At 45.4% G+C, this 16,284-nt stretch overlaps 1 protein-coding gene across 15 annotated transcripts in view; it reads left to right on the top strand.

The window, feature by feature from the left end:
• Positions 1 to 16,284, top strand: part of CAMK2G (calcium/calmodulin dependent protein kinase II gamma) — a 121,179-nt gene that overhangs the window by 63,471 nt on the left and 41,424 nt on the right. For all 15 annotated transcript variants that reach the window (XM_065638623.1, XM_065638621.1, XM_065638626.1 and 12 more), the window contains exons 4-9: positions 5,500 to 5,554; positions 6,165 to 6,230; positions 9,017 to 9,089; positions 12,169 to 12,271; positions 13,139 to 13,222; positions 14,093 to 14,187. In XM_065638623.1, coding sequence (XP_065494695.1) covers positions 5,500 to 5,554; positions 6,165 to 6,230; positions 9,017 to 9,089; positions 12,169 to 12,271; positions 13,139 to 13,222; positions 14,093 to 14,187 — 476 coding nt within the window. The remainder of the gene's footprint in view (positions 1 to 5,499; positions 5,555 to 6,164; positions 6,231 to 9,016; positions 9,090 to 12,168; positions 12,272 to 13,138; positions 13,223 to 14,092; positions 14,188 to 16,284) is intronic.

Here is a 16,284-nt window from a genome sequence, read left to right as displayed (position 1 = left end):
CTCTGTAGTTAATATCATATTTTGTTTCTTTATGAAACAAAAACTGTATGTGCCTGAGGATTTTGAAACACTTTGAAGTATCAGTTTTAAGTTTTCTTCTCGAGACAAAATTTCCAGTGAGACTGATGAGAACAGGCAAAGTAATATACATAGCAGATGTTCTTAGAAAGTGTTTGAAGTCGTGGTACCCAGATGCTGTTAGGTTCAGTCCCCTTGAGCCACTCACTTTGGTATGAGGCTCTTTGCAAATGCTCTGGATTGCATTATGGCCTCAGACCTGACATACGCACCCACACAAGACAAAAAATAATTTGTGTAACTTGCATCAGGTGGTGTTGAAGATCTGGGTTTTTGGGGAAAGGGAGTGGTTTGGTCTTGCTGTTCTTTCTGTTATTTTTCAAAAAGATGAGATACTTTATGGGAGATACTTCCTGTACAGGTAAGACCAGTTTACATACAATGAGGCTGGAGAGGTGACTGAGGGAAGAAAAAGATGCTTAAGCCAGGTGGCTAGGTTGGGCCTTGTGTGTAGTGATGCATCACAGCTCCTTAACTGTGCAGAGTTATGGGTGTACATTTAAAATCAGGGCGACAGTTTAAGCATCAGTCTCTCATTACCCTCAGTGGAGTACTACTGCAGTACCAGATTCAGGACTGTGTCTTGCTGAAGACATTGTTTCATCAAGATACTGTGCTGAAACTGCTGCTTATTTCTCCCAGAATCTATGTGCTTCTTGGAGATATCATCCAAGTGGCGATGCACACTTTCTGCTGACTGACGAGTTGGAATTCTTGCAGAAGATGTTTCTACTGAACATTCTGTAACTGATTCTGCTCCTTTGGATAGCACTTGTTCTAGTGTTGCTTACTAGTGCTGTGGTTTTTTATTTATTATTTCTGAAATTATCTGTAAGACTTGACAGTCTTACAAAATGAGGTGTACTTGTAAACTCTGCCAGTCCTCTGTTCTTTGTGTGGATGGGACTTTTTTCTGTGCTCTGACTAAAACCTTGGGTAAAGTCTTTCACCATATCCTGTAACTGATTTAGTGCCTCGTTGTCTGACTTGCTTCTGTTTTCTTTCTTACTCCCCTCTTTTCATCTATTCTTGCTAACCATTATAGTAAGTGCTCTCTCATCCATCAGAGACCTTTGACGTGGGAACAGTCATCAGGTGACCCTGAGTGTGCGTGGTGTTGGCAGGGACTGATTTCCTATGTCTGTAAGAATCCTCTGTTCAGTGTGTTTGGCTAGGAAGGAAATATGGTTTGAATTGCTGCTTCTGGGTGACGAAGTAGATTATTTGTATTAACTGATTCCATCTTCTGATGAATAGAGTGAGATCAGGTTCCTTGGCAAGTACTGGACTCTCTTGTAGTTTGGTCCTCTTTTGGAAGACCCTGTGTTGCTGTTGTGCAACTTCCCTCTTGCTGTGACTTAAAGCTCTTTTTGTGATGTGTGCATTTGTCTAATCTGCTGCACTAGACATAGGTACCACTGCTCCCCTCACAAGAGGAAAAAAAGGGTTCTGTAATATTTTCGAAGAACAGGTTCACTGGATGAATACTTTTATTTTTAATTCTCCATTTTCTTATAATGGATAGTCAGTTTTTGTGAATCTTTTACCCTCCAGCATCTACATATGATTATATTTTTCACCCTCTCGCTTCAACAGGTTACACAGGTATGAGCAGCCTGTGTGGGCTCTGTTCAACTGCTTGGTTGATGCTGAACTTATGGTAGTAAAGGAGATGTTAGATGGTGTGCCAGGACCAGCAGCCTGGGGAACAAATGGGATCTCCTTTTCATGGGAGAATGTCTGAAACAGAGGAATGCCCAGCACCCAGGTTCCTGTTACCCAGTCTTGGAAATGGCCAGTCGAGAACCTGTGTCTTGTCTCAGGTGGAGGGCACTCCCATAGGACATCTTTAAAGCAAAGCTCTATAATGTCTGAAAGGTGGAGGTGTCAGATGGTATTTGATGTTTGTGTATCTTTATGAAGAATGTTAACACAATGTGGGTCATATTTATGAACAGAAGTGGAGAGGAGGCCAAGAAACTTTTAAAATGCTTTTATTCTTTACACTGAGCTAAAGGTGATGGAGTTACATTTGTATATATGCCATTTTGTGGGCTGGCTGAATGGTTTTGGAAAAGGCAGATCATGTTTTTAAGCTGCCAGTCCCTGGTAGTTAGCACCATATGAAAGAGCAGAGCATTTTAGCCTGGGTTGTCAGCAAAGTGAACCATGGCATGAGAGCTGCTGATTGCAGCATCCATGCTGGTCAGAAGGCCACTCTTGTGGCTCTGTGGAGGCTAGGTGGGCAGAACGTCAGGGTGAAAGGGTGCTGGGTGCTCTTACTGCTGTGCTACTGGGTATTGCTTTTATCTCTTCCCATCAGCATTGGTATGAAGCTGGTGTGGGCTGGAATTGAAAATCACAGGAGTTTTGGTATATTCAGACTTTTCTTAATGCTTTTTGACTCCCATCATTGCTGCCCCCCACTACACATTAAGCCTAATGTTTGAGCTGTTGCTGATTATTTCCAGGCAGGGAGATGGTGCCCACTGTCATCTTTCCTATAGTTTTTCTGGGTTTTGCTGTTCTACTGTTATTCCCTAAGCTTTGTTACCTAAGTAGATTAAATCCTGGGCAGATTTTGTTCCAGTATCGCCCTGGGTTGTCACGAGGAACCATCTCCCTTGTTAAGTTAATGACCTGTGTCCTGCCTCCAAGGCCTTCTTTTGCTGTGCAGCCCTAGGGTGATGTACAGCGTCAGTATTTATGAACTCTGTCCTCCTGTCATGGTTCCTCACCTAAGGATGCAAATAATGATTTACTGTCCTTGAAGGCTCTTCCTGCTGCCCCTGCCAGTCTCTGCCACCTGAATTGCTGTTTCCTTCCTTTTTCATAATGTGTCTGACAAAATTGCTTTCCTCAGGACGAAGAAATAGCATCAATCAGCTCATTTATGTTTTATTTTCTGATGTAACTTGCTGCCCACTTCTCTGCATCAAAATGTATTGTTCATTATTTCCCACTGTCTACCTGCAGACGTGTTTGCTGCTCCCTTTTCATGGCCGCTGCTCCCAGCCTGCTGGTGGCTGTGCTCCTTTCATTCATGCCGCTCTCCTCCCTGCTTGGTGTTTCTTGCAGCACTTCAGTGACCTTTCGGGTGCCAAAGGAAGGAGAATACTTTTTCTTGCACACAGAGCGTCACCAGACATGACCTTATTAGCACGTTCAGCTTTTCTTGAAGTTTCTTCGTCTGTTTCCTCTTCATAAGGTCCCCTTACAGACTTTTGCCCATGCCCTGGGCCTCAGCTCTTGTTCATGAGCCTGTCTTCTCCGTTCACATCAAACAGTCTTGTGCAATGGAGAGAAAACTGCCATGCACTGGAAATCCAAGTGTCGGTTTCAGCTAGCTCATGTCTTGTTTCCAGTCTTGAATGGAAATCTTTTCTCCAAGGAAATACTTGTGTTTTTGTAATGCCACCTCTGCTACTTTCTGAGAAGTGCTCAGGAGGCCAGTTTTCTTGTAGACACGAAGTTGTATTGTAATGAAGTTATTACAAAGCCAGCTAAAACTTCTCCCTTGGAAGAATTTTTTTTTTTTTTTTTTCCAGAGAATGATACAAGGAACATAGTTATTAAAGGTGATGTGTCTCGGTTTTCATGCTGTAGGAAGAGCATGTTGTGCCTGAAACACCTGCTACCCCGGTACTCCGTATTTGCTTGATTACAGCATTATGCTGTGTTGAATGCTTCTCCCAAACCGCTGTGGTTAGATGCAGTAGAAATGCTAAGGAAAGGATATTGGTCAAGGGACCAGCCCAGAGAGCTTGTAAATAAAGGCAGGAAAAATGTAGGAAAGTACAGGCAGAAAGAGTAAGAATGAAATCCTTTTAGGAAGGGTACTGAAGGTGGTCTCTGTACATCTGTGCTAATCAGTTTTGAGTTTGTGTGTGTTTGTGTGCATGTGGAAGGGTGCCGTAGCAAAGGAGAGCTGCAAGGAGGATTAGAGGAGAGCACTGAGAACATTTGCAAAAGCTGTTCCGTATGAGGTGGGAGCATGTGCCAAGTGCCTGTTTGAAACATTCCCAAGACGGTGATGGGAGCTGACGTCATGCGCCAATAAGAGCTGCAAACTGACCTCTCAATACTGGCAGAGAGAAAATTGTGGTGTTGGGGAAAGTCAAGACAGGTCAACTGTATTTTATGTGGAAGAGAACAGAAGACAGGGAAGAGAGGCAAAGGTACCATCCAAGTGACCAAGCAGGATAACAAGCTTTTTCTTGTAGGAATGAGAATGGTAATGTTACTTTGGTCAATACTCAATTACAAGGTGTTAGAGTGACTGAGACCCAGTCGAGTCTCAGCGAGTTGCTTTATTTGAGTGAATCAATAGAGGAAGTCTGTAGACAGTCATGTGAAGAGACGATTTGCCCTACTTGGGGTGTGAAGGTTCAGGTATTGAGTCAAATAGGGTTGCAAGCTTGTGACTCCAATTGGCAGGGAAAACATTGAAGTTTTTCAGAAGGGGAGAAAAGCAAAAAGTAGGGGGTAGGTAGCAATGTGCAATTAAGGGCTTAGTTTCTCGTCTTGGATTAGAATTAGTGCCTAGGTATCCAAGTAACAACAAAGAAATTGAGATTTTGATTCAGACAGGAGGAAATGCAGATGCAATAGTTATCACCCACGTGTAACATGCGGAAAGGAGGGCAGAGCCCCAGAGACCCCAGAATACCAGGGGATAGTGGCCCATCATGGGGCAAGCCCAGTCCTGCAGGTTAAAGGGGACGAGGAAAAGATGAAGGTTAATTTACACAGCAGGAGCAGAACTGGTGAGGGATAGGTAAGGAAGCTGAAGGAGGGTGAAATTTTGAGAAGGGGAGTGTGATCAGATATGTCTGTGGTAACAGGTCTGAAGAAAAACAACGAGACAGGAAACTGGCTCTGAATTTTGGGTAATGGTCTGGGGTGCAAGAATGAAGTGAGAGGAAGGAAGTAAAGGGAAGGAACTTCTTGGAGCTTTACAGATGAAAGGCTGAAGGGAGATCAATGGCACTGCCATGCAGGTGGGGTTGGAAGTCAGGTTTTGGGTTGGAGGCTTATTTGAAGATTCTGAAAAGGGTGTGTTTTGGGAAATAAGAATGGGAGAGGAGAGATGGCAAAATGTGAGCATAGAGGAAAGAGTAGGCAGATGTGAAAGGAGGGTACTGAAGCATTAGAGAAGGAGAATGAACAGGAGGTCAAAGATATTTAGAGTTTGTTTTGACGCTGGGGAGGAGTGGGTGTATGTGAAGGACACCCATCTGTTCCTTTGAGATAACGGAAGGAAATGGGTCACTAAGTGAGCACACAAAGCGAAGGGCATAAGGAACTAATATACCGATTGGGTTGAGGGAGAACTTGACTGTGCGCATGGGTTTGATTTGCGAAGTGTGTCATATTGCTACATGCTCTGTAAATCTCCATTTCTTGATTATGTTTTTGCAGTGCGGCTCCATGACAGTATTTCAGAAGAAGGTTTCCATTACCTCGTCTTTGATCTGTAAGTGTCTTTCTTTGGCTTTGATGCTTCACCAGTGATACAGGCACGTGGATGGTTGCCTAAGAGTGAAATAAAAAGCACCTGCATTAATATAATTATCCCTTTCTCTTTTGAGACTTGTAGATACCTCTGGCCTATTTGACAAAATCCATTGACTGTGTGGTAGGGGATGGACCAGGAGGCTCCTGGCAGCAGGTGTAAGCGTGGGATGGCAAAGGACGGCTATCCTGTACAGGGAGCCTGTTTGACTTTGGTCTCTGAGGCAGCCTGGAGGGGGTCAAAGGAGCGGTGTTCTGCCCAAGCTTAGCATATACTAAGCTCTGTAGAGGTGTGTGGGCAATTGGTGCCCAGTGTGTCAGCAGTGTCCTGTGCACTGCTGTTGAAACGGCAGCCCAAGGGCTCCGTAACATGGAGGTACCGGTGCTGGTACTATGGTGGTGGAGCTCTCTCATGGTTCCCCTGTGCTGCAGGTTGGTGGTGAAGCTCTGCCCTGGCTCCCCTGTGCTGCAGATCCCCACACAGGCTGTGGGAAAGGGCCACATATGTCCTGTGCAACCTTGAGTTAGAGGTGCATGGGCTCTGTAACCTCCCTTGTTATTTTGCACTCCAGGGTTACTGGTGGGGAGCTCTTTGAGGATATCGTTGCCAGAGAATACTACAGTGAAGCAGATGCCAGGTAAGACTGTTTCCAGACCCTTCTGTGTGCGTGCCACGTGTGTTGGCAAGTGGAATGAGTTTTCCTGACTGCTGTTCTGTGCACGGCTTTGTTCTGACACTTGCTCCCTATCTGGAAAAAACAACTCCTCTTTCGGCTGTTAGCATAAACTGTTGTCACTGGTCAGCCTGACTCACTGCAGCTCTGGCCCTTGCCGCTTGCAGACGCTGCTGTCTGTGTGCTTTTTGCTGTGAGACCCATTGCTGGCAGCTTTGTCCGCCTGACCTTTCTGGTGGGTGGTGACAGAGCGTTCTTAGCGAGCTGTCCTGTGGCTGCAAGAGCACTGCCTGCTTGGCCTCTGTCCTCCCTTAGTAGGGGTTCCAGTGATGTGCCATTGCTTTTCGGCAGACCTGTTCAGTTTGCTTGTGTCTAGGTAATGGTTTATGAGGCAGGGGGGAGAGGGGACTTTGAAGGCTATGTTGCTGTGGAGGCCCTCTCTAACTGTGAGCTGGTTGGCACAGTGAGAAAGCCACAATATGTGAGAACAACCTTTATATTTTCATAGTAAAAAGATTTGGGGTTTTGCCCTTCTTTTTCTGAGTGTGTCTGCTCTCTCCCACATGTGTGCTCCTGAAATGGCCTGTGCTTGTCCCTTTGCTGTTTAAGCAGGGTGGGTGTTTCGTGCAGCAATAGCTGAGGGTGTTGTCTGGCCTGTCTGTCATGCAGCATTTGGAATCAAAGCTGGGATTAGACAGCTCCTGTTCTGCTTTAGCAGCGCTTGAGAGTGGCCTGATGATGTCATTTCACCCCTGCTTATTCTGCACCCACGTTCTTACCGCGTCCTGACCCTTGCTGGAGCGGAAATTAGGGGTGCCGTGAGGGGAGAGGGATAAAAAGGGAGTAGTGGGTGCTGCTGCAGGGGAAGCTTGGTAGGTAATACTGTGAGGAGGATCATACTGACTGCAAGGAAGGGAAGAGTATGACCCGGTGTGTTAGTGTAGGTACTGTTGTGAAGCCTGTGGGCACTTATTTGCTTTCCCTACGGTACACTTATAATAAACCTCTGTCTTCCGGGCTTTCAAATGAGACATTGCACCATGTGCTCCCCGGTGAGCTGTCTTGTCATCTCTGATGGAGCTCCTGGCAGAGAGGTCTGAGAGCCCTGTAGATATTTTCAGTGGGGTGTACACATGTTGTAGGCACAACATCGCAGACAGATACACAGTCACTCAAGCCATTCCACCTTGAAGTTGGGAAGTTTTGAGGTTGTCAATCATCATCCTTTACCCTATCCTGCTTGCCAATGCCTGTTCCCAAAAATGGTCAAGAGCTGGCAGTGGCTGTCACTGCTCAGGAAAATTATGGCAGGGTCAGGGGAAAAGGAGAACTGTCTTGTTGCTCTGTGAGCCTTCCTTGGGGTGCTCGGCCCTCTGACTGTCAGCTGGCCAAGTCTCGGAGTGCCCACAAAATGACAGAGTGAAACTCCTCCCTTCCTCTCCCCATGCCGAGCTGAATTCCAGAGCAGGCTGGGAGAGCGAGGGAGCAAGGTCCGTGCCAATCTGCCGCACTTGGCTCGCCTGGGACACCTCACACTTTTGCCATTTTTGGCCAGAAAATCTCTCTCTCTCAGACTCGGCTCTGTTCTAATTATACATTTTTGTTTTGGGAGCGGGGAGATATTCATGGACTCCGACCCTGAGGTTTGTACTGCCAGCTCTGGAGGGGTGGGGGTAACAAATACACAGTGCTGTACATCCTCTCCTCTTCCTCCCCTTACCCTCTTCCCATCTTTCCCAGTAGCTGATTTCCCTTCCCTCAAATATTTCACTCATTTCAAATTTGTTCCCCTGAGATTTGTAGAATTCAATGAGGGGACTGACTGATCCTGCAGTGAAGACACAGACCCATCTGAATTGTCCACATCTCATCTGGGTGCTTACTGCCCAGCTATGGCTGTCAAAATCCCTTCTCCATTCCACATTCACCCTTGGGAGATGAGTAAATGTTTAGTGGAAGAGATGTTTTCAACCAGAAATCTCAGCCATGGGTGTGTTGCACTGCTCTTATGCAGCAGGTGTAAATAACATCTTTTGCCCCTGTGATTACAGCAGTGGGAGCGGCAGAAACAGGGATTTCTGTGAGCTGGGGGAGTACGGCACACTGCACTTAACAGGGAGTGTGTCTGCTTTTCAGATCACTAACCCCTTAAGTGGGATCTGTACTTAAAAGGCACCCAGCAAGCGGGCGTGTGCACACATTGTGTATGTAAAGTGCTTGAGATGCTGCTCTGAAAGCTTTGCAAACTGGCAGTCACCCAGGAGTCGTCATCCTGAGTTTGCTGCGGAAGGCTGCTGCTCTCTGAAAGTTTATTCTTTTCTCGGGACTAGCCCAGATGGATGTTTCCTGGAGTGACTGGCGGCTTGCTTGCCCAGTCTTGGCTGCTGTTTGCAGATACTCGGGTGCCTCGGTTCTCCTGTGCAGGATGGACACTGTTGGCTGAAGGAGCAAGTGAGATGCTTCGTGTGATGGGGAGGAAAGGAAGGAGATGATGGGAGATAGGAGAGAGGCTTTGTGGTCCTGCTATGGCTGGGATGTTTGGCATCCTGTTGCTGAGGGAGCTGATGGTGTCCAGCTGTGTCAGTATGAGCTATGTCATCCTGCGGGCATGACAAAGGGATTCAGCCTGGGATCTTGAACTCTCTCTGGTGCAAATATAAAAGTTAGGGAAACAGTTCTGGGATAAGATGAGATGCCAAGTGTACGTGTGTGTGTGCATAACTCTGTGTGTCTCTCCCTTTATCTTGCAGCCACTGTATTCATCAGATACTGGAGAGTGTGAATCACATTCACCAGCATGATATCGTGCACAGGGACTTGAAGGTAATATTTCCTCCGTGCCACAGAGGCTGAGGAGAGCAGCCAGGGGATCACTGGAAGAGACAAGACAGCAATACCGTGTTGCCAGCTGGCAGGGTTTTTTTACTTGAACTGGGCTCAGGGGTTCCTAAAGCAGAAATTTGCTCCTTAAGAGTTTTCTGGAGGGTATGTTGAACTCCCGAGGAAGTTTTCAGTCTTCATGAACTTTGTCAGTTCTCAGCCTCTCTGAGGCAGATCCAGGATGGAGTGGTTGTGATCCTTAGAGTGCAGCAGGCTTTTGGAGAAACTTGGGTAGGACTCATTAGAATGAAGGACACTTTCTAGTTTGCCATTGAAGAGATCTTTAGAGACCTGGGGCAATCTCTGTTCAATCTGCCAGGATGAGTTTGTCTGCACAGAGCATGTATATTTTTATTCTGCACTGTTGCCAAACACATGCCATTGAGCTAGGACAGAGATGCACAACAAGAATTTTTCATGTCACTTCTTTCTTCTCTCATCAGTAGAAGTACTTTTAATCTAAAACCAAAACTACTGGTGAGTTAAACACTGGACGAATCAACCATTCACCATATTATAACACATTTATAAACCCAGAGCCCCCATAGTGTAGTTACTTAAACTCCCTTCCCACATAGCACCAGCTGTACTGGGAGCTGGGCAGGCTCCAGAATGAAGAGGTTTATGCAGGAAGGTCTACATGCCCTGCAGCCCTCTGTCTAAAGTGGGAACAGTGATGGCCACCAGTGGTCCAGTTAAATTAATGCAGGGTGACACCTGCTGCTAGTGTTGGTTTTGGTTTGTTACACAGTGCATAAAGGAAAGAGATAAAAATACTTTGCAGAGAGCAAGGTAAAACCCTGTTGTAAGCTCAGTGACAGTATTCCCCCAGTGTTTTGATCTAGTAGACAGCTATTAACCCTTAGTGCTTCTGGCAAATTCCCATGCAACATTTTTGGCCTTCTGATCCACAGCACTGTGAAAAGATGCAAGTGATTTACTGAGGAAAGGCTGCCCTGGATTGGAGTTGACACCTGCTCTTCAGACAGGCAGCCTCCAAGCAGCACTGCTGCCCAAAATTAGGGCCTCTGTGAAAACTGGTAGCATTTTCCAGTCCAGGATGGTTTAAGTTTTCCTTTGCATCCTATGTTCAGATATAATCTGTGTCGCTTCCCCTGGTTTGTTTGTGTGGAAGTTGTGAACTTGTTTAAAACTTATCAGATGCTAGACACTCCTCACTGTAGTTAATGTGTTTCTTCTGTTGCTTGCTCTGATTCACTGAAACTATCCAGGCCTGAGCAGTAGCTATTCCTTTTAGCAATAAAAGATCCTGTGATCTTTATTTAACATTTAACTCCTTGACAAAAGCTTGGCCTTCAGGATCACTGCAGAGCTTACTTCAAGTGAAGTTTTGTCTTTTGCACCTCCCTCTTATAAGCTAGTCTTTTGGCCGACATGCTCTTAAAGAACTTCAAATGTTGAGCTGTCCATAGGGACCATAAGAAATTAGGGAATGCATTCACGTCCTTACCAAAAGGTATGTGAAACCTGAGACAACTTGTATGTTGGCAAACATGTACATGGATAAGCACCATTAGCCTTAAGGTGTTTGTAGCTGTATTTTGGAAGCAAAGAGTGCTTAATGAGCACAAGCCTGGCCTGAATTTTCCTGTTTCTTAGTCAAGCAAAGCCGAGGTGTAATCTGAAGTTGAGAGGCCTTCCTTGTTTTTTTTCACTGGTGAACTTTCATCAGTGTAGCTTGATTAACACTATCTCTTCCACTTCTCATGTTGTGAAAATCCAATAGCATCCAAATGTATTGAGACCCAGTTCCTCTTCCTTCCCTGCTTCTTATGGCAAGGACTCTGATGAGCAAGGCTGTTCTCCCTTCATTCAAAGCAAAAGCAAGGCACGTGCTCGGTGCTTTAAGGCAGGTGAATGACCAAAGCATCTTGTTCCTGTCAGGCAGAACAGGGGATGTTGAGTTGCCATGGGATGAAAATGGTGAGCTGGCTGCAAAATGGACCTTCATCAGATTTGTGAACTTAGACAGACATCTGTTTCTGGATTTCCAGGCTTCCGTCTTGCTCTGTTAAAAGCTTAAGTTTATATGAATTGCCTAAATGATCAGAAGGGAGTAGAATGAGAAATGACATTTGTCCTGCCTGTCTACAAGTTGTGTTTACTGCAGAGCTGAAATAGCCACCACCTTAAATGCTTTGGGGTTTTGAAGGGTCCCTTGTAACTACCTGCTCTAGTGCTTCAGAGGAAGCTGCTGACTCTCAGTACAGTTTTCGGAGTTGTGTTAAGTTGTGTTTCTTTGCTGGAACACAGCAGAATTATGATTCGAGGGAGACTCATGTGACGTGGAAATGTGAGGGGCAAAAGTCTGTCTCCCTTTTGTGGCACATGGGGGAAGTGACATGGCTGCTTGTTATATAGGTGACAGCAGCAGTAGCAAGACAGCATATTTTACGCTGTTGTAAATATGTAGCATGAAAAAACAGCTTACAAGAATACTCACTGCTGTGCTGCTTACGCCAATTTGAGGCTGAGGCTTTTTCTGTAAGGGATGAAATCTACTGCCTATCCAGATGATGCCTTCCCACATTACGGTGCTGTATTTGGCAGCCCCTATTAGCATCATATGTACTTTTTCAGTGCCTTGGGGACTGTGTAATGTTAATGGGGAGAAACTTCACTGCAGATTGTATCTACTGCACCTTCCCCCCGCTTCTTCCCCTCCCCAATTACTCTCTGCGGGGATGACAAAAACAAATTTTGGGTTCTGTGCTGCAGGAACTGTGCTGCCAGTGCCCTCTGGTGTCAGCATGTAACATATGGGCTGGGCTGGGAGAGGCTCTGGTTCCCACAGAAGTTTTGTGTTAGACTAGAGGATTTTCTGCCTCTCTAGGTCAAGGCCATTCGTTGCCATTGCTCCATCTTCACCTGAACAGCTTTAGTACATGCCTGCTAAATTCAGTCAGCAAATTCAATCTAATGATGTGAATACTGAGGTAGGAGGCTTGAACGGCAATATCAGTCTTTCATTCTTATCTCCTTTTTTCTTTCTTCTCCCCAGCCTGAAAATTTACTACTGGCAAGTAAATGTAAGGGTGCTGCTGTCAAGCTGGCTGACTTCGGACTGGCTATAGAAGTGCAGGGAGAGCAGCAGGCCTGGTTTGGTAAGAGTGTTTGAGCTTCCCCACTATTGCTCCCCCCATCCTGGTGGCTGGTTGTGTTGCACCCTACCCGAGTACTTTCTCTCGGCTCTTCCAGCACACTTGTGTGTAGTCGGCATTGCTGCTTCCTTTCCAAACTTCTTGGCCTCTGGATCCTTGGGCATGAGCCTAAGTGCAATAGGCGAAAGAATATGATAAATAAAGACAGAAACAATGGCTATGTATTTATCTGTTTTTCTTCTCAGTTTGCAGTAGATGCTAGTGTCAGAGATGAACGCAGCTCCTAAGTTTAGACCCTGATCCAAACTTTCCTACTGCTCAGGAGTGTAGACATCTGGAATTTTGTTTGGTCATTTTACAGAAATGCATTTGACCTGGCCTTCTTCAGGCACATTTGGATTGGCCTTATCTTTGTTTAACTAAAACATAATTAGAAATAAGACCTTTTCAGGCGAAACATCAGCTCTGAGACTCTGCAGTGCTGCAGAGATTTTGGAGAGATGGCTGCTTCTCCTCATCTGCCTGCAGCATTTGGCAGTGAGATGTGTCCCACCTGTGTCTTGTGTTTTAAAACTCTAAGGCATTATATGTAACAATGATATGATGCCTGATGTATGAGTTTGTGCCCAGCTGGTTGGCACAGTCCCTCTCTCTTTTCTGTTCTTCCTGCAATATGTAGACACTCTATCCTACCTATTTTTCTTTTTCCTCTCTCTGTTGGTCTAACAAGGGGTAGCTCTAGCAAATATGGGGTGTAGAGTGGGAAATGGGATTTGAAATTTGTTGGTTACCATTAGTGAGTTTTGTGGTACAGCAAGATCTCTTTTGCTTGGGCACTGTAAGTACTTCATGTCATCCATTTCCTGGCAGGGTTTGCTGGCACTCCAGGCTACCTCTCCCCCGAAGTCTTAAGAAAAGATCCTTATGGAAAACCAGTGGATATATGGGCATGTGGTAAGACTCTGTCAATGTTTTACACTTAAACAACATTGTTCCATGTAGAAGAGCAATTCATGATTACCTGTTGCTGGGAGGGTGTGCAGTGCTCCTGCTTATTGGGTGCAGAGATGAAGGCACACTTGAGGATAAGCACCTTGTGTAGATGAAGTTAATATTGAAGCCTGAACTCTTTTGATTCTGGCTCCTAACCCTTTCCTCAGGCCATCTATCAGATGTTTGAGAATCAAGACATACGACCTGTCTGTGCTTTGCAGAGTCAGTGGTTTAGATAACCGTAGCAATTTCCTATTACCCTATGTAGAAGATGAAATACTGAAGAGAGCTGATTTTTTAATAAGGAAAAAATGAAGTGTAAGTGTATCTGGGACTGATAAGTTTAAAGATATGTGATATCAGTGTTGCCTGACATAGACTAAATGGTTCTCTGCAGGCCAGGAGTGTTAGCCTTGTCAATGGCATTTTTGTCCCAAGACCATGCGCAGTAAGTATCTAAAAGCCTAGTCTTTCCTAAAAAGTCCCTTGCTGCCCAGCAGCCCCAGGGGTTCTGGCTTCATTTTATTCTGAGAGCAGCTGAGAGTTGTGGCTCACCAGCCATGATAGCCAGAGGAGGGTAGAAGGACATCGTGCACCTTGTTGTAGCTCCTGGCAGCTGGCATTAAGAGCTGAACATGAAGTGCCAGGGTGAGGTTTAGCAGGTGAGAGGTTTGTACTGACTTTTTCTATCTTGGAAGGATAAATATGATGGCAAATGAAGATATAGAGCAAGCATTGCATTTGGGGAGTGTCAAGAGGGAAGGAAGAGGGGCTGAAGCAATAACTGGCGGATTAGCCTAACCATAGTGTATCTGTGTCTCTCCCTCCCAGGAGTGATTCTGTACATATTACTAGTGGGGTACCCTCCCTTTTGGGATGAAGATCAGCACAAACTCTATCAGCAGATCAAAGCCGGAGCCTATGACGTAAGGGCACTTTCTTGCTGAGTACCTGCATGGGTGTAGAAGCCATCAAAATGTGGCACTATCTTACTTGGTGTCCAGCAGCAGGCCCCAAGCTACTGTGCAAAGTGATGTTTGGCATGTTTGTACACCTTGTTGTCTTCACTGCCTGGGATGCAGTCCTGTTTGGGGCTACTGAAAGGATGTGCGGAAAGCATCGCAGCAGGCACCAAGACATTGCTGGTCATTAGGGAAACGCAGAGCTGGAAATGCAGATGTTGGGATATGGTGTCTCTTTAGTACATTTACCACAAAGTGCTGCAGACATAGCCAATGCTAACTCAGGGGAAGAAGGTGAAATGAAGGAACCTGTCTTTATCAAGGCCTAATTAAAAGTGTGGGGAAGTACTCTGTAGAATAATAGCTTAAATTATGGCCCCTCATCTCCTCAGTGCCATAGTAGAATGTCTTCCAGCCATGGAAAGCGGGGAGCCCAGTGAGAAGGCTGAATGGCAGGGACCTTTGGAGGGGTGGCTTTGTGGTGGGGATCAGTGTGGTGAGTCGGAAGCTCTGATAAAAAGCCAAGCAGTTCTTGCAACACTTCTCAGAGCATGGCAAAACTGAGGTGTAAAAAGTGCCTGGAAGAGAGGAATAGCAAGGCGTTTACTACTGGGGAGCAAAGGTGATATAAAACGTGCTTTGGGTACCACCTTGAATGTTTGACATAAATTCTTCCGCGTAAAAAGAGGCTTGAGAGGGAATAAGGAACTCCTAGAAATCCTAGCTCAAAGTCTGTGAGGCATGAATATCAAGAGGAAGTTGAGGAGTTCATTTTGTAGACTGTCTTGTGGTTTGTATGAAAAAAAATGCATGAGGGTTCTTCTGGACCCCAGTTACCTTCCAGCTTCTGTGCCTGAGACTGTGAGAGCGACTGTACTGGTGAGAGCAAAGGTCTGCATAAACCTGTGTCCTGCCTCGGTGGCTTCCTGAGTGAAAGGAAAGTGATGTCTTTGTACTTGAGAGCCATAAATGGACTCGTGTTATTCTCTTGCCTTCCTGCCCTCTCGTTTCTGTTTTGCTTGTTCTCATTTGAAGTGGTTTTGCACTAATTATATCGATGGAGATTTTCAAAGCATTTCAGGGTTTAAATGTCCAAGTCTCTCTGTAAGTTTTGAGGAGTGAAGTGCCTGATGCCTCTGATGTACTTGTTGGTTTTGAATTCTTACCTATGACAAACAAGTTCCTGTAGATTCCTCCTGTTTTGCCTAGTAGAATACAGCTCAAGTTTTACTGGCGTACCTGCTCCTGGTGTCCTTACCGCAGCACCAAGGGACCTGTATGCACTGGACTGGTCTGTTGGTGTCTCTTGACCATAGAGGAAGTGGCAGCTGTGAATTGGACTTTGTGCTGTTGGGTAGGGGGTTTGTAAGGCATTACCATGAATACTTCAGAGTTCAGGTCGGGGGAAAGCGTCCTGGCTTGAAAGCTCAGTGTCAGAATTTTTGAGTAATCTCTTGCAATGTTCGCAGAACAAATTGTATAATGCCTTGCTGATTCCCGAGAATGCAGAAATAAGGTTATATGCAAATCAGATACGGTGGGTGTATTTTTATGACCCAGCTGAGCAAAGCACAAAATGCAGGAGAAAAGAGATGGGATAAACTTTTTCTAAATAATGTAGTACTATAAGGAAATGTTCTCAGGATAAATCAATCTTCCCCCACCCTTAAAGACAGGGGAGTTTTATCCCAACAGTAGATTTGTCTTTGTGTTCTCACGTTCACCTGTATTTGTACAGTAGATTCATAGGAGTGAGACGTACTGCATTTAATCTCAGCGTGCTGTCATCTATACCACTTGCAAGCATCTGGAGGATGGCGCAAATATCTTTATCATTACTGGAATTATAGGAGAGACTAGTTACCCCTTGTGGATGATCAGTAGCTGAAACACTTGAGATTCTTTTCTTTGTTTCCATGCTTCTGTATTCTTATCCACTATTATATCACTCTTGCTCGCCAAGTAATAATTTCTAGTACAGTAGGTGTTTGCTAACAACTTGCTGGTGGGTTGCTGCACCTAAGTAACTGGTATTGTTCCAGGATATTGCGCTTTATGGTG

The sequence above is a fragment of the Caloenas nicobarica genome, chromosome 7 (genome assembly GCF_036013445.1).
Source record: "Caloenas nicobarica isolate bCalNic1 chromosome 7, bCalNic1.hap1, whole genome shotgun sequence".
Classification (NCBI taxonomy): Eukaryota; Metazoa; Chordata; class Aves; order Columbiformes; family Columbidae; genus Caloenas; species Caloenas nicobarica.
The sequence above is the reverse complement of the archived record's forward strand: the minus strand, read 5'-3'. Positions and strand labels throughout refer to the sequence as shown.